The sequence below is a fragment of the Anneissia japonica genome, unplaced genomic scaffold, assembly GCF_011630105.1.
Source record: "Anneissia japonica isolate Jap-2015-1 unplaced genomic scaffold, ASM1163010v1 scaffold1231_len1163931_cov198, whole genome shotgun sequence".
Lineage (NCBI taxonomy): Eukaryota > Metazoa > Echinodermata > Crinoidea > Comatulida > Comatulidae > Anneissia > Anneissia japonica.
In genome coordinates this window covers 955865-982342 of record NW_022728604.1, presented here as the reverse complement: position 1 = coordinate 982342, position 26478 = coordinate 955865, and the positions used below count along the sequence as shown (strand labels likewise).

General features: G+C 32.8%; 1 protein-coding gene across 6 annotated transcripts in view; it reads left to right on the top strand.

Moving 5' to 3' along the window:
- Positions 1 to 26478, top strand: part of LOC117114356 (PH and SEC7 domain-containing protein 3-like) — a 58576-nt gene continuing 32098 nt past the window's right edge. For 5 of the 6 annotated variants that reach the window (XM_033258003.1, XM_033258002.1, XM_033258006.1 and 2 more), the window contains exons 1-2: positions 1 to 159; positions 15919 to 15985. In XM_033258003.1, the coding sequence (XP_033113894.1) occupies positions 1 to 159; positions 15919 to 15985 (226 nt within the window). Of the gene's footprint in view, positions 160 to 15918; positions 15986 to 25558; positions 25785 to 26478 lie in introns of those variants that run through there. The other variant, XM_033258007.1, reaches the window with a different exon arrangement.

Below are 26478 nucleotides of genomic sequence, written 5' to 3'. Positions count from 1 at the left end.
ATGGCGGATATGGAGGTGTGTGCTACAGAGAAAATCCTCGAAGTAAAACGAGGAATTTCGGGTGGATTTGGATTTTCTTTGATGGGTGGTTTGGATTCTAATTTACCACCTGTAATATGTGATATTCTTGATAATTCACCGGCAGCAGAATGCCCTGGGGTAAGTGTAAATACATCGTATTTGGTAGGCCTAGCTACCTCTCTTTCCTCTCACCTCACCAGCAAAAGCCGCACTCAGGCCGCCTTATTTAGCGGCCTGAACGAACAAAGAAAGGTTAATTATCATGATCGGTAGAAACGGTACAGCCTGGTGTGTGTTTTAAATGAGGATTTAGTTCGGTAGTTCTCAACTTAAACGAAATCTTAGTTTGATACAAATAACATGCATCAAGAAAAAGTATTAACTGTATGCTATCTATGACAATATTTTTAGGCCTAGCTAGCTAGGAGAGGAGGACTAGGCTAACTAGGCCTAGGCCTTAACCTTAGGCCTAGGTTTTTGATTGACAAAGCAAGCACATTCCTACTCCTCTTCTATATTAACGTAGCGCCTGATCACGGTTTAAGTATTAAGGCTAAAACTCTGGCATGTAGAGTAGAATAGTTGTGTCTTATCAAAGATTAGTTACATGACCCATGACCAGTATTTATAAGTGGTATGAAAGACCTGATGATCCAATGATGATCTTATAATACAAATGGAATTTTTGACCCTTCCTTTTATTATCAACTTGCTCAGTCAATACTTCTAAAGTTGAACAGCATGTTATAGTAGTAGTTATACACTGGTGAAACCAGCATTCTGTAGACTGTTGGCAAAAGCTTGTGTGTTAAATAATTGTTTTTAAAATGTTTTTATTTCATACAGTAAATTATTATTAAAAGTGAAAGCAGACAATAATAATAAACTGTGAATTACCCTGATAATAAAAACATATTTCTTACACCATTGTTTTATTATTATTTCATTGAACTTGTTAATAATTTAAACAATTGAAGCATATAGCCAGGAAGCTGTTTTGTTTCCTGTGGTTATAGATTTAAGTGGATTTGAGGGTGTTGAATCCATTGTGTGATGAAAGGTTAATGATCACCTCAAGTGTCAAATATATCAAGCAATAATATTTTGCTATTTTGTTAGTGTTTTATTTCATACTGACTCTGTTTTTCTTATAAATTGTAAGATGATCGCTAATATTCTGTCTACCTGTTTCTTGTAAAAGTAAAGGTAATTATTAATAGGTTATCAATAATAATAAACATATTAATATAGTAGTTAGTATAAGATTGATGGATGCTAATTTTAAACAGCTTTGCCTATATTCAGTTCAGCTTTATTCAGTTCATTTGGAAACAAGAAGGAAAAAAAGATTTTGAACAGCACATACACAATGCAGGAAAGGTACAAATGACAAAAAGCAATCAATATAAGATACATTACTAAGACAATTTATTGGTACGATAAAATCAGTTCACTAAAAATCTGTATTTCATCCCTTTTTACAACAATTGTGAGAAGAAGGATGTTTTATTGTAAACCTAAAGTTTGGTACAAATTAGGTACTTTAGCTATAACTTACACCATGGAGGTATTAATACCGCTTACACTTACAGTACTGTACAGCAGTCTCTAGTATTAACATTCTGTTTAGAACAAGTACTGTAAAACCTTGAATAGAAGCCCAATGGGCTTAATCTCAAGAAGAAGCCCATTTTGAATTGAGGCCCCCTCTTTAGTTTGAAAAAAAGCCCATCTCGAAAAGAAGCTCATTCAAAGTTTGCAAAAAAATAAGCCCAGGGCTTCAATTTGAGGTTTTATGGTATGCCTTTCTGAGAATTTTCCTAATGGCTTCTAGGCATATAGTAGTTTGTTGTTTGTGGTTTTTCACTTTTGGCCCCATTAGGATTGTCTTTAAAAAAAAATGCCACAAAAAAGTGAACAATAAATTGTTAAAAAGTGTTAATAACAATTTGGTATTGTATACAATTCTAATTGATTAAAAGGAATACAAGAATCATAGTACTTGCATAGAAGTGCACTCAGTGCGGGATAGTTAAGTCTCAATCAGGATTATTGAAAGGGGGAAGGGGGCTAATGGGCAGGTGCAAACGTGAAGTGGGAGGACTCAATAAAGTGAGGGGCACACCCCCTAGATACTATACTTGCTTTCAGACTTCTATTCTTCTAATTTTAATTGATTAAAATTTGTATCAATATCAAAAAGTTAAACCATTTGAATTAAGTTATTAAATTTACATAATCATTTTCAATAAGCATTTTATTTTTAGTTTTACACAGTAACTAAAATTTTCTTTATCTTATTAAGATTGTGGTTTTATCATTGGCTTAATTTAATAAATTATATTTATAAAGTGTAATACAATTATTAAAAACAATGTTAACAGGGTAATAAAAAGAGAATGGAATTTGGTTTGCTGAAGAAATTCTTCATCTTGGAATTTTAAGGTGATGGCATGCTTTGATTTGGCCTAATTATGACATGGAATATAAGTCTCAGTCAGATTTATCACATGTAATTATGAATTAACATTTTCAAGGATTGCCATACTAAAAAAAAGTATTTGTTTTGATTGTATCAATGACATTAACTGTTCAGTGTTTTAAAATATATATATACAGTATAATATAATGTTAATACAAATTATAGTAATTGTTTTTTGACCCTCATTATGCTGTAAGAAGCAATGTTTTCTTTAATATTTCTTTAAAACGGGCATTATAGAAATAATAGTTTACCTGTCATGTGCCTTCTAATACTATATAGTTGGACCTATGCAATTAATATTCTATGAATTTTTATCGTATTAATACATTAAGTGCCAACAGCAAGTCATAGAAAATGTGTGTTTCATCTTTTATTCACTGCTACAGTTAGTAATCAACTTTAAAAAAATAAAAAATCAATAAAATTAACTTTAAAAATATCAAATTAAATGTACAGTAATTTTGAATAAATATTATAGTAAAAAAGCTGAATGTGCTATATGGGCTATAAATAAAAAAAAATATTTTTTTGATTAATAAATACATGTATTTAAAATAATTTAAACGTTACGTTTACTGTAATTTTTCTTCAAAGTGTGCGACCACGCGACTGGTGGTCAGAGCCATTGGCATTTTAGAATTTTTTATTTATTTTTTTTTTTTTTACACATCACAATTTAATGTATAATTAAATTTAATATTTTTTGCATGCCCCGAGGCAATAAGTGTACAAATATTTCGCTATATAATAATGTATAAAAATAACATTTGGTCCTGGCGGCATTAAATCAAGATAATTTTCATGATTGGAGGCACAAAAATATTTTCTCTAGGCCTGGTTTATTCCTTAATAAAAATTTAACTAGTTCTTTCTCAAGTGATGAATTAGACACAGCTGTAACTTATGATCAATATGTTGAGATTATCAAAGTTGACACGTTTGAAGCGCTCTGCTGTATGACATTGCTAATCGATAACAAAATACTTTGGGTTTTAAATGCGAATAGAAAGCAATTGATATACTGTAAATAAAAAGTAGACATATCTAGGACTTCTTAATATATTTGTACAGTAGTACAGTATATAGTAATATGATATGTAAACATACAACACACAAAGAAGCAAGAGTTGGGGCTTTTTAAATGATAATCATCATAATTTTAGAATTATAATATTGCTGTTATCTCCGTTGACAGGAGCGTAAGAGGTTGTGGTCAGGAGTCATTCAGACTCCTTGTTGGGGTCTACAGTTAAGGCAAAGCCTCTGGAAGCTACTGTACAGTGATAATTTTGGAAGAATAAATTAATCTTTTTTAGCCTTACTATCTGTAAAAATTACAAATAATTGTTTTCCTCCCCTACAAATTATTTTTTTTTCAGCAGTCCTGGATCCCCACCCTTCTACTGGTGCACCCATCCACCTGGGCCACATCAGCCAACTTGCCCAAGTGACAGCTTACAGTACAAGACAAATTCTTACATCGTCTATGAGAAACATGTTAGTGTAAGGGATTACTTGTAGAGACGTCTGTTCCACTGAATGCTCTGTCAAATCAGGATGTTTCATTCACAAATACTGTATGTAATTTATTTGCCCATATGATATTGGCGAAATATGACATCACCAGCATGCCTGGACATATCACAACACAGGATTTCTCACTAAAAACTTGGACAAAGCTAACACAAAAGCAGTCACTGTGTTTAGATGTTTTTTTTTAAATTTCCATGGCAATTCTGTTTTATGAATTTGTTAGAATCTCAAGCATTTTATTCCCATTTGCTGCAAATGGAAAGTCTGCTAGTATGGTAATAAGTTTAGAAGGTAGAATAAATCCACATATCATTTGTTTGTTCAGTCGGTTACTGTTCCTGATACTCATTTGCACTCTGTACAAAGGTCAAGTGGTCTGTAGAAGTCCAGTTTAATAATGACCAATTATTATTAAAGACCAGATGATAGTGAATGCGATGCTATTTTGATAGATCCGGTTTTATTGTCAGCACACAAAGCCAGAGAGCCATCTGTATGCTACAGTATGATGCAGTTTGATTGGCTAATACTGTACACACCCAGCTAGTATTCAGTATGTACAGTATCGTATTGTAATGTCCAGAAAAAGACCAGGTAATCATAGCATTTAACTACTTAGCACACCTAATACAATCTGTGCAGAGTACATCAAACCAAATTCTGAAGGAGATCAACCTGTTCAGTGTTACTGATTTATCATAACATATCATTCACATATATTGTATAGTAGGGCCTATTATATATTTATGATCAGATAGCCATAATAATAATTTATAGACATTATTATAGTTAAATCTCATGAGAGGTCAGTTTCAAATCAGTACAGTAGTTTTCCTACTCTATGTGGATGATACAAAATTTTACAGAGTGCATGTGTACTGTAGGACAAAATGTAAATTATAAAGTGCTGCTGTTTAATGTACAAGAAGGTGCATATTGAATACCAAATTATGCAATGAAATTATAAAATCGCTAATGACTGTTCACTAATAAATAATGGAATATAATTATCAGCAATTATGTTAGTTACAATTTGTCAATAATGTTTATTACTATGCTAAATTAATGCACGTTATTGCATTGCTGACCAGCTACAGTAGTACATGTTTTACATACACAGAAGTCAAGTTCATAGAGAGTTGACAGCTTTGCTGATAAAATCCAAAGGTTAATTAGCTATTTTAATCGGTTATAAATTAATGTACAGTACAGTATTTTTATACAGTTTAGCACCTCAAAATATTTTGTATCTCTGGATAGAGGAAGTTAAAAACTAACATGATTGATTAGTATCCAATGACCAGTCATGTTAGTTTTTTAACTTCCTCCGTTCCCTCTAGCAAAGGCCTTATTCCTAGACATGATAATTCTGCATACATAGTGTAGAGTTATATAATCACCAGTATTCTTATTTACAGTATTTTTATTATTCCGTATCATACACAGCCTACAAATATCAATTTATATTCAAATTATTTATACACAGGATTGAAACTGCATACCAACTGTTTACTTGATTTATTTCTCTGTAGTAGACCATAAATTGATAATTAAGTGCTGCAATGCTCAAAACATTTTTGTGGCTTTCATGCGGTGTTTATTCAGGAGAGACGCTTATTTGAGAGTCGTGTTTTACAAATTGATTCAAAATAGTATACTGCGTGTTTTATCGTGCATAGTACACCTATCTGACTTGCAAACTTTTTATTAATTGTTTCATGAGAAATTGTTTGTGTCCTAACATACATAACATGAAGATATTTGTTGTGGATACTGTATGTCAGGCCTAAAGCGCTTCACGGTTTATTCAAAATAAATCTATTAAAGTGCTGATGTGGTTATTCAAGAACATCACTTAGCATTATGTTGGTATAGCACTTCAATCGTGTACGGTACATGTAATTCATCAAAATAGTCAAGAAAGAATTTATACACAGTTGATACTGTAGTACTGCAAGCCAAAGATAACCTTTATCCAGTCTTGAAAAAGCAGTATGGCTCCGTAATCATTCAAATTCTAACCATCCACAATAGATTAACATTTAGATGCATTGTAACAAACAATAAAACATATTTCAATTTACATTGTTGAGTCTAAAAAATGTTATGCGTTCACAGTAAAAACAGTAACTGTATGTTTAGCATGTAATTAGCAAGTTAATGCTATTTTGCAGTCAATCTAATGATCAGGAAAGCTCTTTGAATATTAATATGTTTTTAATGTGATTATTAAAGGGGGGGGGGCACAGTATTCCGTAGCAAGGATGCAGTTTCTCAATTTTTTGCACATTGATGGAATAATGATGTACGATATGGTCAGTCTGATGCCGTGTTCACATTGGATTAAGTTTGGTCAAAGTAACTATCTAATAGGTCACTTTGACCCCAAAAATATCCAGTGCGAAGAGTCTGTGTTACGTATATTCCTTGGTTAAATTTAATACCCAAGATGCGCAACCAGTTTAACTGAGTAAACGTTGCCCAGGAAGATTAACCAAGCTGATTTTTCTGATCAGAAAAGTCTACAACTTCGTTCACTGCTGATTTTAAAATAAATGTATCTGTAACTAGACTGACCATGCATGCATTACATCTTACTATTTGTCATCTATAACCATGTATTAAAATCCAACTGTAAACAGTGGTACAATTTGACTAAGGTGAAGTTACTTTACAGTGGCCTTCATATTAGGCAAAAATAATCAAATAAAAACATGGTTTTGTACAGTAAGAAGATTTGACTAGCTGCATTCACGCTGCATCCAAATTTATGGAGCGGAAAAAGGCCTACTGAAGCGAACGAAAAATTGAATCAGTGTAAGAATAGGGATGCTGGCGTTCAGCGCATTGGAAACACGGTCCGAGTGTTGGTGATCTCATATGAATGCAGCTTAAAGCTTGGTTTCCATAGAATCTCTACACCTTCGCTACCGCGTTTCACTCAGCAATCCTTACACTGCGTAGCTGTCCCAAAGCAAGCAAGAATGCTTCCTGATTAAACTGACCAATCAGTGTCTCCAAAGGAGTCGGCGACAGCGTGTAGCGATTTTTATGGAAACATATTTGGTCTAAAATGAACTATTAGAGTACTCACTCTCCAAAGACAAAAAAAATCAGTGATAACTAATAAAGTAATTAAGGAACAATTGAGTTGTTTCACATGATACAGTAAGCAGGAACATTAACAGTCAATGTTCATTCATGCCCTCAAAGTTTATTGGTAGTTGATTTGATTAATTATCATTATCATTATGTTTTTGTTAGTTTTATAGTTATTCTTGTGCAGTCTAGATTATTTATTTTCTCATTGAATTGTGAGTGGAATCATGAAACGCCTACACATAATCCGACTCTTTGCTGTTTTTTCATTACTGTAAATATATTTTTCATATTTTTTTTCCAATGATGCATTAAAGTCAATAGAAATGAAAGTGAAGCTGTATCTTAATTCTAGAGTTTTAGTATTAAATCCTGTTGAACACCAGTATCTTCTTCCATGTGACTTCACTCAACTCCCTAAATAAGTGTGATTGATAAAAACACAAGACATTGTTCCATCCTGTATGGCGAGCGTACTTGTGCTGTTACATGTGAAAGAAAAAGAAAATCCAGAACTGAGGTGCAATAAAAATATACAATAGAATGAAACCTAGTAATAGCACTGCAGGGGAATCTTGGAAGAGAAGGGAAAGGGAAAAAAGGCAAGGGTGTTTACCTTAAGCTATGATATAGTAAGGTGCCACAAAGAATTAACTGTAAGGTAATGTCTCATTTAATCTTTATGGTATATTGAATTATACAATCTGACATTGAATAAAATCATACCCCCTTATGATTCCAAATTGGTCAATTTTTGCTACATTACACTCAATTGATTTCATTGATCCTCCTATGATTGGAGTGAAGGTGGAATTCAGTCTTACTGATTTCTTCATTCAAGGTAATCACTGTTGATGAGTATGAAGGCAATTATAGTATTAGTATTGCATATTAAAAATAAATCATCCTGACATTTCTATCCTCATGATAGGCTTATATTTAGCATCTGCTGTGTAGACTAAATGCAACTTAGTTTTGGAAGCAGGTCAACTTGGCACCAAGTCAACTCGGCCCCAGTCAACTCGGCCCCAACTCAACTTGCCCCAAGTCAACTCGGCCCCATGTCAATTCGGCCTCAAGTCAACTTGGCCCCAGTCAACTCGGCCCAAACTCAACCCGGCTCCAAGTCAACTCAGCCCCATGTCAACCTGGCCCCAAGTCAACTCGACTCCAAGAAGTAAAAAATCAGTGATGTGTATTATTTTTTATGAAAATATACAGACCACAAAGACCAATAATTAGCGTTCCAAAGCCTTTGGTGTACTTTACCTTCAATCTGTTTATCAAAATATTAATATTTTTCATTTTTTGTTATAGTAATAATAGTAAATAATAATAGTTATAATAATAATAATAATAATAATAATAAAATAATTAATAATTACAATAATAATAATAATAAAATAATAATAATAATAATAATCTTAAATAGTGGTGAATTTGCTTTTTTAGGACATGTTTTAGGACACCTACTTAACTAAGAGACCTAAATATATATACTGTACTGTACAAGATATACTGTAATCCTAATCTAGCCCTAGAAAAATATTTCTCTCTTTAAACTATTAGTATAGTCGGCCATTGACTCTGAAAAACTAATGAACTTTGTCTTTCAACGAATATTCAGCAATCATCATCGTTTGTGCTTGCTTTTAGTCATCAGTGCTTGACGCCCTCTACTTGCTCTCTACTATACTTTGAGGTCGGATAATACAATTTTTAGAGTAGATTCAATTTTCTGGTAAATTTATTTCTGTCAACATCTTGTTTTAAATGGTTGTCCGTACGGTTATTGGCTGGTCAGGTAGTCTTTTAATTTTTTTTTTAAGTGGTATTTTCACAAGTGAATGTTCTTAAAGACATGGGAGATGGATGCTAGCAATAGTACCAGCATCTTCAGTTTCTATTGCGAAACAATGTCTATGTGAAAAGTTTATAGCATACAAGAATTTTATATATAAGAACTTCATAATAATATATCATTATCAAATACAAAATAATTTATATAACATGAATTAAAACAAATATTTGTGAAAAGTACTTTATTTTGACCCACATTTTATAATAATCTAATTTTTATAAAATATTTTTGTGAAATATTTTACAAAATTTTGCAATTTTTATGAGAATCAAAATGTGTTATATCAACATAGAATTCACTTATCCTTTATTTATTCCCAAACAGCTTATTCTCAAATTGCTTTGAAATAATTGTAGAATAAACAAAATAACTTATTTTCCAGCAATCTATTGAAAATGTAGTGTAGAACTGATTGCACAGATGCAATAAACAACTGTACATAAACCATTTTATCTCTCATGGGAGATGAAAGCTAAAATAACAAGCATCATATGCATACCATGGATAAGGTACATATTAGGCCAAATCATGGAGGAATTAGCCAAATGTACTAAAAGCAATGTTTCTAATATATGTTTATTGAAAATGTAGAAAATGAGCTTCCCACCACCCTGAGTTTTTGTTTCTTTCTTTTTGCTTTCTGGTCAGTCTAATTGCGGATTCATTCTGTGAAAGTCCAGCAATGTGCGCGGCACTGTATTAGCACAAGTTGCATTGTTCGTATTGGAGCTACATAGCAGTGAGTGGTCCTATAGCTTGGTGGTTAAGATGCCTGTCCTCCAACCCCAAGGTCCTGGGTTCAATTCCTTACATTGACAGGCAGGAGTTTTTCTCATGACCAAAATCAATCGGCTCCCCATGCCTTTGGACTTTATATAAAGTATCTTGTGTCATGTTTGTCTTAGCAGGCTCATGGGAAGCAATTTTTATTGGTCTGGCTGGATACGATGATCCCCACCCTCACCTCACATTGGCCCATGGTGGAGGGGACGGGATGTCCATATTTAAAACCTTTTTAAATTTAAAACTATGTCCTTATAAGGCAACATATTCTTGCTGATATTATTACGCAAAAAAACATTACATTTACAGAGAAGATAATTCTACCCACCAAGCTCTTAGGTTTGGCAAATCATGCAGAAAAACTTGTTTACACTATTATTTAGTAATCCTTGACTAAGTTTTAGCCTGCTGTGGGAAATTTGTCCAAAGAGAATTGGACGCTTAACTTTTGGTCAAATTGGCTAGGTACATGGTTAGTTTGACAACAAAAAAATTTAAATCTGAACAGTGTATTTCTCATAATAAAAATGGCCATAACATAACATGTACTAGACATGTTACGGTAGTTTCACGAGGATGATTTCTGCGAGAAAGTGAAAAAGAAAAATGGCATAAAAACAAAGCAGGAGCAGACAAAAAACCTATTTTCTTACGACCTTAATTATTTTTTTTGAACAAGTAAATTTTTATATAATTTATAATAAATTTTAAAATAAAACTTATTTGTTTGAAAATAAATTATTTCAGATTACTGTAAATATTTAATATTTGATAGCGTGTCTTTAACACAGATTAATTTCAACTTTAAATATTGTTGTTATGTCTCTGAATTTTGAATTCTCATGAACAATATGCAAAATATTGTTTGAATGACTTTTAAGATTAAAAATGAAGGTCATTTTGTTCCATAAACAAGTTATTTTATGAAAAAAAAAATATGATGGAATCATACAAACACCTAATCCCAATGGAATGATAATAGCGGTATTTATCATCTTTCCATGACTATCTGTCCAGTTGAACACTCAGTTGAATAGAGGCCATTATAATTACTTATCTGATGTACAACTACACTTTAAACAACCCGTCATAATGGTTCTTCAATATTAGCAATTTTACATAGTGAGATATTTACATCAGATCTTTCCGTTGAAGTACTATGGAGCACCGAAAAATCCCAATGGAGTTGTGGAAATTGACATTGCTTGAATGATATACATTTTACTACAGGTTTATGCATCTACTTTATAAAGAACTTAGTTTATGTCCACGGTGCAGTTTACTGAGTACTGTAAAACAAAATGAATACCAAATGATGATGTGCATATACAGGTACTGTATGGTCTTTTACTTGGAGCCATTATGCTCATAGTGCAGTGGCCCAGTACAGTAATTTTAGAGAGTGCCAGCATTCAATTCAAATTCAAATTTAATTCAAATGTTCTTTATTAGTAATTTCATAAACAAAATTGAGGAGTAACAACAATTTTTCAAGAATTAATACGAGAAAAAGCATGAAACTGTGATTAAAATTTAACTTACAGTCTAAAAATTGGAAATTATGTAGTTCACAGATTAATATAATAAAAAGAATGTAATTGCCTTAATTTATGATCAAATTTACTGTTAAAATATATAAAATCCATTAAACATAAAAAGATATCAACAAAATACTTTAAACGAACAGGGAATAAAAAAAAATTATCCACAATTAATTAGGTTACTGAAAATTGTCACTAAAATTAAAGTAATATCACATGTTCATTGAAATACTGTATACAGAGATTCAACTAGATTTTTTCAAGCTTATAATTTGCTTATTCTAAGCAATTTCTATATATACTTATGTATAGGTTTACAAATTTATTGTACATTATTAATCTTTAAATTCAATTATAACAGTACATAATTAGGATTGTGATCATAATTTATTAATTAATGTTATTAATTTGAAGTTTAATATTATTTGTTCAGCTTTAATTGTTCTGTGCAATCTTAAAAGTATTACAGTGGCCCATTAGTATTAGTCAGATTGATTGTGTTGTACTGTAGACTGTAAAATGCTTTCATATGGGCATTCAGGTTCTTTCATTGCATTGGTCAGTTCTGCTTCTGAGACTCTTGACAGTGTACCATATGGAACATTCTGCTTTCTGTACTATGATGACAGCAGTGAGCCTACAATAGGACCATCCTGCTCAATAGTGCATTATGACATTCTGCTATGACAGTTGGCCACATGAACCATTTTGTTTGTAACACGCTACATTACTTCTTTCCTAATGCCATGTACCATTTTGCTCATCAAATTAACTGAGAATGCATGGTTCTACAGGGGCGGATTTGGGGGGGGGGCCCCCCCCCTTTTGGGAGGTAAAAAAAGAAAAAAGAAAGAAAAAGAAAAAATGATAGCCCAGAACGCCTCAAATGTTATTTTCGGGCGTCTAGAACACAAAGATTTCGCGGAGGCATGCCCCCGGACCCCTAGGACATTGTTGTCTCGTTGGCCCAAATTTCGGCCGCCCCCCCCCTTTCGGGCATCTCTGGATCTGCCCCTGTTCTCTGCTACTGTAAATGCCCCATTCTACTAAGATAAAAAGCTGGTACTGTACAGTACTATTTTCTCACACTGTAATTGCTACTATGGTAGGTATATGAGCTATTGATTGCGTGTCAAGCAAATATTTTGTGGGCATTTTACAGTTGGTTGTGTACCTCATTTGATATGAGCCTGAAATGGCTATCCTCCATGGAACTCAACATCCTACATACTATACTGTAGTACTTTGGCGACATAGTAGGCTATGGTGGGTGAGATAATCTTGGATCATGTGAATTCAAATTTAATGTATTTCAAAAACCATTTATAGATTGTCATAAACCTGTTTTATATAATGATTGATAATTAGATCTAAAGGTTATGACATTGAAAGGTCAAATAACTTTAAATTCTATACCATATTGATAACCTGTTTGTTTATTGGCTGTCTCTCAAATTAACAAAAGTCAACATAGGATAAAAACATGAGTCAAAAATGATTTTTATCACAGATTAAACATAAATATCCTACCAGTAAGATAACAACATTCAGTTTGTCTGCTTATACAACAATCTGATAGATTGAGCTATTACCATAATACTTTTGAGACAACAAATGAACTTCTTCCGATGATAAAACAAACACGATCACTTAAAAACATTTTCTCAAAGTATTGTCTCACTCATCTGAGAACATCAGTTGGCGAAAGACAGCTCTTCCATTACTTTGATCAGTTTCTTTTGTTGTGACTTGCAAACCCAAATATGATTAGTGCGGTAAGTGGGCATTCTGTTAACACTGCAATTTAATGTATCGTTCTTTCATTTGTTGTCATTATCGCCGTAAGTAAATAAGAAATGCAGTATACCGTAACAGTTTACTGTCTAGGACACTAGGTCCTACTGTACGTGTACAGTAGTTCATAAAGTGTGTTCCATTCTTGTTTTAGTCAGTGACCTTTTAATAACATATTATACTACATACCAATTTGACACTTATTAGTACATTGCTGTACACCAAACTATGTGCGAAAAAAAATAATGTGATCTGGTTTCATATTCAGTGACGCCTTACCCAGCAATCACTCCATCAATATTCATGTATACTGTAGATATTTTACAGCACATAGAGCCCGTAATTTGCCACAAATCCCATGTGTTGGAATTGGGCAGTTTCATTAATTATGTAAGACTAGAAAAATTGTGTTGTGAATGATATTTTTTATCTTGAGTAGATATACTGTAAGCTCTCCAGGTCTGGTGGACTTGTTCTTCTAGCTGACTGAAAGAAAAAAAGTAACCAATAATATCGCATTGCTTGTTTATTTTAACAGTTATTTTTTTACACTGCTGTTTACTACACTGATCTTTGTGAATTGCTTTACTTCGTATTTTAACTCTGTCATTGGCTTTCAATTGGCAATTGGAACAAAAATAAATGTTTTGTCCCACAAATGCATAGAATAATTATGCAAGTCTTCCTGCAAGTAAAGACCACTTTTGGGACCAGGACTTCCATGGTCTTTAACAGCTTTGGTCCCTAATTAGAATAGTATTAATAAAGATAAGTGACTTTTGTTAATATTAGACCGTAAAAAAGTGGTCTTTAATTTGAGGCGACCATACTCTATATCTTATGCATGGTTCCTTAAAATGGTTGATAATATATTTAAATAGATCATATTCAAAAATTTTTAAATCAACAAAAAGTGAATTTATTTGATTTGTGTATCATTTGAAATTAACTTCTTTGATCCTTTTTACTGTAAATTTTTCAGGGTTATTCCAGATTTTACTACCGGTAGTTCAGATAGTAATTAAAGTTAGCAATAAAGAAAGGTTCTCTAATCATACAATATGATAATGATTAATCATTTAATGATTATTGCTAGTAACATCAGTGACATCAACGATGACGGCAAATTTTCTTAGAAAAATGTCATATGATGAGTGAGACAGATTAATTATCCTGTCAGTGATTTATAATTATTCTGCTTTGGTTATGTATCATTGACTCGTTGTCGGCTTTACTTTACGTTGAACACATCCACATAAAGTCTTATCAACGCAGACATCTTGTTCTTAATAATAATATTTGATATGAGCAATGACTGCGAGTCCCATGAACATCTTAGAGTGGATAGGTTTTTGGGGTTTTTGCAATACTCAATGAACAGACAGATGAAATGTAACAAGATGTTACAAGTTGTAATTATTCTAGTCAGTGGCATATCTACGGGGTGTACATGGTGACACTCCTAAAAATCTTCACCCTCCCCACTGAAAATATTATGCTCAAGTAATTAAAAATTAACTAATATCACCATACTTTGCGAGCCAGGCCCCTTAATCGTCAATTCCTCCCCCACTTCACATTTGCAACCTCCCCATCAGTCCATCCAACTCCCCATTTCAAAACTCCTAGATAAACTACTCATTCCTCTTTCCCAATTTATTTATTACAAAGCCTTTTTGTTTTTATGAAGCAAAACTTCATCACATTATCAACTCTGATTATGTGTGGGTGGCAACAGACTCAGTGGTCATCCTTGTATAAAGAAAAAGAAATCTCAACAATGAAACATTTTATTTTCATTTTACCATTGAAACTGCTATTCATGTCCGAATGGACTAGCCTGAGTAGAGCTAAGATTGCCTTATTCATGTTGCTACACATGACATGTTCATTATTTGTTACCATTTGTTTACTGCACACTATCGAATTGGTAGTTTTCATAGGTAACATTGTTGTGGTGTACACTTCATTAATGAAAAATGAAGGCGCCGACTGTTCAGACCGGTTCTGTTGATGAGTGTGTGTCAGTCAGATACAAACCCAGAGATCATATTTCTACACCATACTGTGTTAATAGGTTTCGGTTTTTAGTGGACTTATCAACAAATGATTAAATGAACTATTTTATTGCCATCATTTAAAAATAAATAAAAAACTGAGCTGGAAAATTTATTACCCATACAATAATTTTACATATCATATGATTTGTTAAAAGTTCCTAATTGTAATACAGTACCTGAATACATAATATTTCATAATAGATACAAAAAAATAAACAAACATCATTTGTAAAGAAAAAAAATTGGGATAAAGATGTGTACACCTATAAATTGAAAAAGATTATTGTAATGTAAATGAATCATGCCTTTGGCCACCTCTTCAGGCATTGAGCTCAAGACCAATTTACCTATAAAGATACAAAATTCAAATGTTATTACCTACGGTATCATACAAAATACAGCCACTTTAAATTTGGATTCTATTTCTCATTTTGAAGTGATTCCCTCATAGTGACTCAGTGAGCTAAATCCTTGTGTCAATTGAATTTGTACTGAGCGCCATCAGTTGTCTCGATGCCAAACCATTATAAACCTACATATCTACCCTTGAATAGCCTGCATGTTTTTCAACACTGCCCCTTTAAGTTATTATCTCGCTTCCCTGCTGATGTCATTAGCGTTGCAACTGGTCTAGTGTGCTAAAAAACTTTAAGCTCACCGGAAGTTCACCGGACTGCAGGCAATCCCTATTAGCGTGTCATATCTGTGGATGATTTCATTCTTGCCACTTGTTCGTTACAGATGCAGATTGGTGATATCATTCTAGAGATCAACAAAGAGAGGATCTTAGGCAAGAGTGTGAAGGAGGGTAAGTTGATTTTGTATTCACATTTTGGCCTACCATTCCCATTGTTTATTCATTAATGTGTAATCATTATTCATAATCTTGTGCATTATTCATTATCTCTTAGCTGATTTAGTTACCTGTTTGTTTTAGTCATTCATCCATCCATATGCTGTCTATGGAACTTTTATTATTTTTATGCAATTTGAACTTTAAATTACAGTTTTGATGATCAAACTGTTATAGATTTAACACAGATAAACCTTTGTTAAATTGAATAAAGAGTTACTAAATAACAAAAAAAAAATCTCTACATTAAAAAAGCATAAAATAGTTTAATGTAAGTATGTAAATGTATAGAAATTCAAGTGAATAATTATGAATAAATTTTAAAATTATAATGTTACAACCATAGTATGGAAATAAGTTATATACAACAAACGACTTTAAAACCAAAAGCTGTTAACTTCATTATAATGCAACACAAATTGAGATAAACGTGTTTAAAAATCATGTGCCATTGTAAATTGTATTTATTTGTAGCGCTTAAAGATTTTGTTTATTTGCGCATTATAAATCGACCTATTATTATTGAATAAAAATGAGAAACATACTTCATGAATGATTGATTGATACTGTAGTGGTGTAAAACTGTTCACACAGTTTTTACATTGGCATTATTATTTTTTCTACATCTTGAGCATCTATCTTAGGCATTACTTTAAAAGTGATAAAATATTTTTATAGATTATTGGGTCATTCCATGCCAATTCAACATGGCCGCAAAAGTGACTGTTTTGGATTTTATCCAAAATTTCAACTCATACCAAAATTTCCTAGATACCAGTGTCCGAAAAAGTGGGTGTGGCATGCTTCAGCGCATTGTCGTTATTTTGATTGTTTGATTTTGAAGTCTCATAACTTACTTTCTGGGTCTGAAAATCATAGTACTTGCTCAACTTTTTGTATACAGTACATTCAGAATCTGCACTCATATAATTACTTTAAAAAATACTTTATTTAGGAATTACCCTATTAATACTTTTTGTTGAGGAGGGGTAAATCCCCTTCCGCAGCTGGCACCGCCACTGGATCCATGTCTCACAAATTTCATGTTTTCTTTTATTGGCTCGCAAGACCTTGGCAATCATGACTCAATTTTTATGTATGGAAAACTATTTTCTGCGAATATTTACTGCCTTCTTCATCAATGAGTAAACAGTGCAATCTGACATTTTATGGATATATAAAATATTTATGGTAACTACATGGTACAAGAAGAATTTGGAAATTTTTCACTATTTGAAATATTTTTATTTTTTGGAGACAGTCGTAAATGAGGCTTCTTGAGTTGTTGATCATGATATAAATTGTCAGATTTATTATCCAGAATGTTTCTCATTTAATATGTTCGCTTGTAGCACGAACTACTGTAATTGATCGTGCTGAATGCTCAGTTTCTTTCAATGCCTGAAATGTTAAAAGTTGGAGTCTTCAAATCAAGATTTTGTTGTGGATTTTGAAAGGTTGTGGTCTTACATTTCTCAATCTCAGCAATAAATTTATCATTTTTATGCCATGAGGTTGTTTTATATTAATAATAATATAAATATTGATTGTATGTTGCTATAGAGATCTGTACATGACTGTTTTTACCATTAAACTGGGCAAACACTGCCAAGTATCGTAGGCCGATAATGTATCGTAGGCTGATAATTCCTTTGAGAACAAAATGCATTGAAGATCATGTTAAGTGACGATCCGCTTACAACTGACAATCTGCGAATTGCGTCACTTAGTCCGGCGTTGAAAGAGAGAAAGTGGAGGTGGATTTGTGAGCCAGCGGTTGATGGCTGACAGATTGTGTCCGGCCTTTACACTTCAGGCTCATACATAGCCATGTTTGGAAACGATACTGTATTGTTTTGCAGGGGATGAATGAATTGTAATGACTCTACCTTTAGTAATATCCCAAATTTAAACAATGACACCTTCTTTTCGATAATTTCTGTAATCCCATTATTATCCTAATTATTACAAAGATAATTCTTTAGTAAGCTGGTAATATTACAGGATATTGGCAGAATTAGCAATCAATTGTCGGCATAACAGATAACAGGTTTTGGTTTTTTTCCCTTTCTGGTTATTACCAATCTGGTTTACTGCCTAGTGACATTTAAAGCCGCACAGTAGGTCCCACCTACATTACAAAACAGCATCTGTGCAGTATACTTTTCAGAAAAGAACCGAGGATTTCCTTGTGGTGTACTGTACAGTACTTCCCATTATATAATATCAAGGTGGCATTGAACTGCTGCTGTTGTCCCCAGGGGCCAGCCAAACTTTCCGAGTTACTCAATTATAGCCAAATTAAGTTACTTAATATAAGTAATACTAATCCAAGGATTTTTATGTTTTAATGACTAAAAACAACTCCACCCACCTAAGCCTTACGATACAGTAACTATAGTTTAGATAGAGCATTAAACAATCCTGTAATGAGTTAGTCATTTGCTATTGGACGAAAATCAAAGAGAAACTATTTTTTTAGTAGGAGTTGCAGTATCGCCTCAAAACAGGGTGGTCACACTGCTAAGGGTTTGAAAGCCCTTTAGGCAGCTGATCACATCTCGATGAAGGCTGGATAAGTCAGTTGAAAGCTAAAGCATTCTCCAGATAATCAAATTTTCTTTGACAAGAAATGGTTGTATGATCATACTGTGTAGTACTGATATGCCTATGTATGGTCATGATGTGATGTCATCATGCCCATATTTAGGCATGTCTTGTTTTTGTCAATGCTATTTGATAGTCTGGACAATGGTGTGGCTGTGCTATACATGTTTGAAGCAGAAAGCGTGACAGGACTCATGATATTTCATGTTTAAAGAAGGTTGATTCGATCAGCATTTAATAAAACACTTTTACTACCTCTGATGAATATACTTCATACCAATACCGTAGCTTCTCAAACTGTCAATAAGTTTAGAAATGAATATGAAGAAACAGCATAATATTCATTTATTCAGACGAGCCAAAGGCTAAATCTGAATACAGTAATTGAATCTACAATACAAAATAAAGTTCCATTTTTGTCAATTCCATTTCTGTCTACCTTGGCATGATTAATTTTAAAATGTCGTGTTCAAACGCGAGATCAAAATATAGCAACATTAAATGTTAATACCTGTAACTACTGTATAATGCTGCTCAGAGTTCACCTGTGCTACACTTGAAGTTCACTTGTAATTTTACACTCACTATTTTTATTATTGGATTGAGTCTCACTAGTAAAATTATATTAGTTCAATCTTATTTAAAAATCGTGGCTCGCTCAAGGAGATTTAGTGAGGCTGATGTTCATGTCCTTTATAGCACTTTATCTATGTTTCTAGTACTATTCATTGACAAGTTCACTTGTTTGCTGCAATTTACCAGAATGCTCGTCTTACAGACTGTTGCAGATAGCCCAGTATTGGATAATGGTGACCAGCGCGGACACAACTGCACATACCAGTGGCAGCTCAGGAGTGTATATGAATAACCTAAAAATATATTTGAAATATTTGTTGATATTTTGTTACATACTGTACAATGGGATATGTTTGTTGATGTTTGATTACATACAATGGGAATATGTGAAATTGGTAGTGCCCTGTAAAACTTGTTGCAGCAAATGGTAAAAACTTCGTAATACACGGCAGCAAACATGTTAAATTTAGTCAACAAGAAACTTTGCCAGTGACGCATTTGCCAAAAGGCGCTAACTGTATATTAGTATTGTTAATCTAGAAATGTACACAGTACAATCATTCTGATGTTGTGCGAGATGGACACCACTTAGCTGGAATGCGAGGGTGGTAGTTGATTCAAATTTGCTTGTGTCTGCATCACATCCATTCAAAATGAAGAACACAGGATGTTTATCTTTGGTACTGTGAAAGGATGAATATTAGCTACTAAAATTTAAATATAAATCACTTTAATAGCCTATTTTTAATTGGTTTGTTGTTATTTCCTGTAAGCTGGTAATTGCATTTTCCAAGTCAAATATTTCCCTCTGTTTACTTGTTATGCTGTAATTCATTAGCAATTTCTGAACACACAACCAGTTTTTTTTTCTAGCTCTAAGAAATTAACTATGAAATCAGTTCGTGAGAGAATGCCAGCTTGTTATTGTGGAATTGTTAGTTTCTGAAACTAACAATCTGATCTTAACCATCCAATCATGGAGAAAATAAAATAGACTCCATGATCCAATAATTTGGGGGATCAAAGTTACGGATTATCTGCAGGTAGGCTTGAGATGCCAGTCGGGGACCTCTGATCCAATGGAGTTGGAGATTTACCGTCATACCGTTTCCTGTTACTATTAGGGGGTCAAGGGAGTATAGCTCCTAGAGAGTTTTAGCTATTTTAATTCTTTATTTAAATGATTACACATTTTGTTAGAGATTTTTTGCTGTTTGCTTGGGAACAAGCAGCCTTTTGTCACCCCAGGATCTGCCTGTAATTTCTTTAATGGTACTGTACCTGTTGAGTCTAAATGCTGTGTAGTTCCTTAAATCCAAACAATTAGTCAAGCCAGCAGATTCTGTTAGCATCAAGTTAGAAACAATAGGAATTTTAATAGCTATTACTGACTTCCTGATTCTTGCTAATTTCTTCCTTCATCATGGTGACATGGTCGTTAATTTTACCATCTAATTATCCTAAACTTCTTACCTAATTAATCTGCCATATGCAACATTATGAATGTTGAACGCTATGTAGGAATTTGATTATGGAAGACGATTTATTGATGGGGTACAGTCTGTTACTAATAGATAATTGGATGGTCGGTGAATGGATAGATGGATGGATAGAAAGAGAGATGCGTGGAATAGGAATAGACAAAGCTATGGATGGATGGACGCATGGAATAAAATTAGATAGAGGAATAGATGCATGGATTAGGAATAGATAGATGGATGGACGGATGGATGCTTGGATTAGGAATAGATAAAGGGATGGATGGATGAATGCATGGATTAGGAATAGATAGAGGGATGGATGGATTAGGAATAGATAGGGATGGATGCATGGATTAGGAGTAGACGAAAGCAGGGATGGATGGATGGATAGATGCATGGAATAGTATTTGATGGCGAGATGGATGGATGTGCATTATGAAATAGGAATAGAAAGAGGGATGAATGGAATGATGGACAAATAGGAGTACAGTAGATGCATTGATGGGATTGGATGAATGTACTGTAGATGTTGTTTTTCTCTGTAATTTATGGAATTATTAATTTATTTTGTGTGGTACATCATTTATATATATCTTAATCTGAGAAAATGAATGTTAATTGTTGTAGGATTGGGAAAAAATTGAATAAATTATTTATTACATAAAAACAACTAATGGAGAAAATTCATCATTAACCATTATGTTCAGGGCTTCTACTATGTTTAAGCTTATACCTTGATTGATTTTGCAATCAAACTTTCCCATTACTTACTCTTCTAGACTCAGGTTATAAATATTGTTAAACATATCATCTGACAACTGGCTTTGTTCAAAGTCCATGTGGGGAGAGTGGTTGCAACTCATGTATAAACAGAATCATAGGAGCTATTTGGATAAGATGGTTTAACAGGAGTGGGCACAGTACGATTGCTAGAGATTATTTTGTAGGCGCATGCATTTACAGCTGTAGATGTATCCATAAATCTTTGAACTTGACTCCTAAAAAGCGCTTGTCTTGGATATGTTTCTATGAAAATAGAGAAAAAAATTGATAGAAATCAGGTAAGAATTGAATTTAAATAGTGTACAGTATGAATATCGTGGCTGCTAATCTCCTTAAATATATACAGGTCTCCATCCAATCACTAAAGACTACTTTTGGGACTGGTGTTTCTATGGGTTTTGGCAGCTTTGGTCTCTAGAAGAAAGAAAATAAAATATTTGTGAATTTGGGATCACGGAAAAGTGGTCTTTAATTGGAGGTGATCTTTAATTGAAGGAGTCTTTAATTTATAAAAATTAAAAAAATTACTTTTCAAAATCAATTTAAAAAAAGGCAGTGGCGGATTTAAGGAGGGGAGGCCGAGTCGGCCTGCCATCCTCGCCCTAAACTTTTCAAATTATTTATAAAAATGGAGAAAGAAAGGAAAATTTTAATCAAATTTAGGTCTGAGTTTGCCATTTCTGGCCATTTAGAAGTGCTATAATTATAAATTGGTGGGGCTGAGGTGGTCTAGATTTCCCATCTCTGAAAGTCCCTCTTTGCCCCCTCCCCTCCTCTTCCGAATCTTTCTGGATCCGCCACTGAAAGATTTTCTGTTTAATCATTATCTGGCAAATACAAATTACATCAAAATTGAAAAAATAATTAAAATTAAAATTACATCATTCAAATTTCCAACAAAAATAGACTACAAAAAAATCTTTAAATTTATTACCAGCCAATTTAAGTGTCTGCAAATTATAGGAAACAGTAACATTTATTCATTTGTTTGTTGGCCAGGAATGTATTGTTTTTCAATTGAATTGAAAGTGAAAAATTGATTTTCCGGTAAATATGATGCAGTTTGTGGTATTGAAGTTTTTCTTTCAAATTGTTTATATGAATAGACAAAATGTCTAAAAGAAGTTTTGATTTGTATATACAGTAGTTAGTGGTGCCATAATTGGGAAGATGGTAAGAAAATGGATGGTTGGCAGGTCTGAAGGAAAGATTATGGTGCCTCAACCATGAAAATGTTAGAGAATGAGAAAGTTTTTATATTATATCCACTAAGTTAACTCAAATACAGACAGTTTCTACGATTAATTAAGAATGGCGCTTGAGATTTGATAATGTAAATCTTCCTCGCATCCTTCCCTTTCGGCTCCGAGAATATTATGTTTATACGATCATGTAGCAATGACTTTAAACAATGAAAGACACATCGTGCATATTAAGTGTTATCATTGCAAATTCGATCAAGGCACTTCATATAACTCCTTTGTGATCAGTCATGTTTTTATTCAGTAAGGTGATCAGTAGCTTGCATTGCTGTATAACCAGTTGCATAATAAAGGTGCTTGATGACCTCTATGGCTTCTTGGCTGCAACTACTCTAGGGGAGGCTCTGAAAGAGCACATATAGTCTGATTTGCGTCCAATGGTCCTGGAAAAAAAAAAGTCTTAATATCACGGTCCCCTAACATTCTGGGCTCAAGGCTTTAGCCAGTATGACTGTTATGCCCCTGGTTATAGCAAATATATATTTACTTTCACCCAATAGTTTTTAATTATATCTCATTGTGTTGTCTGTATTGTGGAATGGAAACGCAAGTGGATATTGGCTTCGTTTGAAATTTGCGGAAATAATGAGATCGAAATTGAATTCATCCATTCATGATTCATTCGTTAGCATCCATTCATTCAATAATATTACCGTCCTCACGGGGCATCCTGTTTTTCCGTGATTCACTTCAACATCGAATGTAATTCAATTTACGGGAATATGGTCCATGGTTTTCCATTAGAACAAAAGGTCTATGAGTTGTTATTAAACCCTGGCCACACTATCAAATTTTGTTTACAAAAATTACTGTTGCGTGCCCATATATAGTCATGATGTGCCTATATATGGTCATGATGTGATGTCATCATGACCATATTTAGGCATGTCACAGGTTTTTGTCAAATAATATTTGATAGTCTTGGCAGGCTTTAAAGATATTAGTCTGTGCTAGTATCTGGAAAAACTTTAAAAAAAAATTATTATTAATTCAAAAACTTTAAAAGTGTTTATTCAAAATGACCTTATAAATTATTTACTTTGAATTATACACAGATAAAAAAAATAATGAAAAATTGATTCTTCATCTTCAGGTACAGTACTGTGACTTGTACAGTAATTTGGATGATCTTATGTGTGATCACTGTGTAATTTCTATTCAGTTAAAACCTATCCCCAATGTTGATTTTTTATACCACTTAAGGCACAATGGCCAAGAATGCCAAACTGCGAACTTAATCATGTTTCTTCACAAAACAAACATACATATTTGATGCGCTCACATATAAACGAAGTCTCATCATAAGGCTTTGAGAGTGGAGTTGACCCAAAGATTGGAAAGCAGTACTAAGAGCAGTTCTTTAATTTTGCATTATTTTTAAAATTTAGTTTGCATCATCAATTATGTAAACCCCTAGTTCTAAGACATCTGTGGTTTAATCCTAAGCCCTTATTTCCAGTTATGTCTTTAAGTTGGCTGGTTGTCTTCAGCTTATGTCTCTATATTGATGACCTGTGCCCCTGTTGTAATATCTAGGTCAGTAATATGGAGAGCTTAGGGTATTTCTAGAGTTGTACAAAATTAAATTGTATTTGCTACTCCAACCATCTAGGTCTAATGTTTACATTATTATCCAAATGCAGTAGTAAAGTTTAGGTGTCACCACACTGCTGTGTGTTCCCCTGGGCCCAGCCTTAATTTTTGATTTCCTATAGAAGGATTATTAATTATTATTCTTAAAAATTAATTTTAAAAAATTATAATAATTTACAATATTCATATGAAAAAGAATAAAACAAAAATTATTTTGATATTATGAGTGAAAGGATATTTTGGTAACGTTGTCTAAATCCCTAAGGCATCCTCATATACAATTAGTAGTTGGGATAAATCCCTAAGTCATCCTCATATACATTAATGAATTTCATTTACAATTACAATACTACTAGAGCAACTGTATTTTAATATTGGTTTTGAGTATTTTAATTCATTGATTAGATAATTTTATTCATATTTAACCTGGGTTTCCTGTTCAGTATCACAGTTCTACCATAGGGCCTAGGAACAATTAAAAGAAATAGACAAAAAAAAAAACATATAATTATCTAAATCATCAGATTTTAAAAATGCAATGTATTTCACCTATTGTCAAATTTATATTTATATGTCAAAATTCTTTATATATCTACAGTATATCAAGCTATGTTGTTATTTTCCCCATTTTCAATGTTAAAACAACAATTTTTAACAATTTGGTGATGGTTTCCGCCTGAGAAATGCCTGAAATCATAAACTTTAAAGGCCGATTACTCAAATATTGTTCTTTAAACAGCTGTATGTTCAAACTCCTGTAACTTCATTATAACGAAATGTTGGATCTTAATGATTCTTTTACCATTTTATAGCTCTCATTTTAAAGTTTAACCCTGCATTAATAACTAAAAATGTTTGCGATGAGTGACTGGTTTGGCTTGACTTTACCACATTTTGTGATGAATATTTTAATGCATTCCGTATGAAATTTTATTTAACCTGGACATACTAAAGGAAAGCAAATTTTAAACATGTATTTATTTGTTTGGATCAATAATGTTATCTTATCTTATCAACCAACCCTTTTTGTTAAAATATATTTAGATTGTTTGGTATTCTAAAGCATGCTTTATGTGTCTGAATGATGTAATTTTCTCTGCTACAAAATGGATTCACCCTAAGTGTCATTCATCACCGTCCTTGTTAGGAGTTAATTAACTGAATTCAACGAAGCGTTCGCAAAGGATTCTTCGTATTGTTGCAAGCTATTTACCTCTTAACCACACTCGCCTCGTTACACCTATAATTTCTTTCAAGACAATCTGATCTGACTCAGTTTTATTGTTAGGGGAATACTAACGGTGCAGTTGTATCTACTGTGTAATCAGCAGCAGTTTAGGAGCTGTAGTCGTAAGAATATTTACAACAGTGGGGCAAATGTTAATACATATTTATCTTCATGTTAGCATGCTTACATCTTCGGCATTAAGTGATTCTACAGAACATCAGAAGGTAGGGAGTAAATATGAGCATTTTTGTATTTGTTTTTGTCCAGATTGCCTACTATCAATGAGTGATCTCTTCTTATTGCACAGATAATAAAACTTCAGTATGTATGTCATATTAATGATAATGAAATTGATAATTTCAATAATATTTTTGAACAAAATTCATCTGGTTGCAGAAATATTTTTGGATAATTTTCTTTTGTTAACCAGTGTGTAAATAGCATGTTATATAATATAATAATATTATTGATAAATAGTAATAGTTAAAAAAAAATTTTTTGTATTAATAATGATAATGTTGATTACAATAATAAACTTAATTTCAAAACATGCTCTTTACACAAAAGGCTTTTCTCCTCACATGCAATATAGAATGCATTGAAATAATGAAATGTACAACTTAATTAAAAACTGAAACTGTAAACCAGAAACTTGAATATATAATACCTCTACTGTAGAAAATTAATGTTTACTTCAGAATTAAACATTGTGATAGTTTCGGTTTGTACTGTACTTTGCAATTAAGAAGTTGAAGAACAAATACTGCTAATGAGTTTGGGAGGTTAATAATTGGTTTTTTTTTTGGTACATTTTGCATTTGTTTTTTGGTTTCCTTTTCTGTTGTTGTTAAGCGCCTCGAGGTTTTGTCAACGTGAGGCGCTATATAAATCCAGAATTATTATTATTATTAAGCCCCA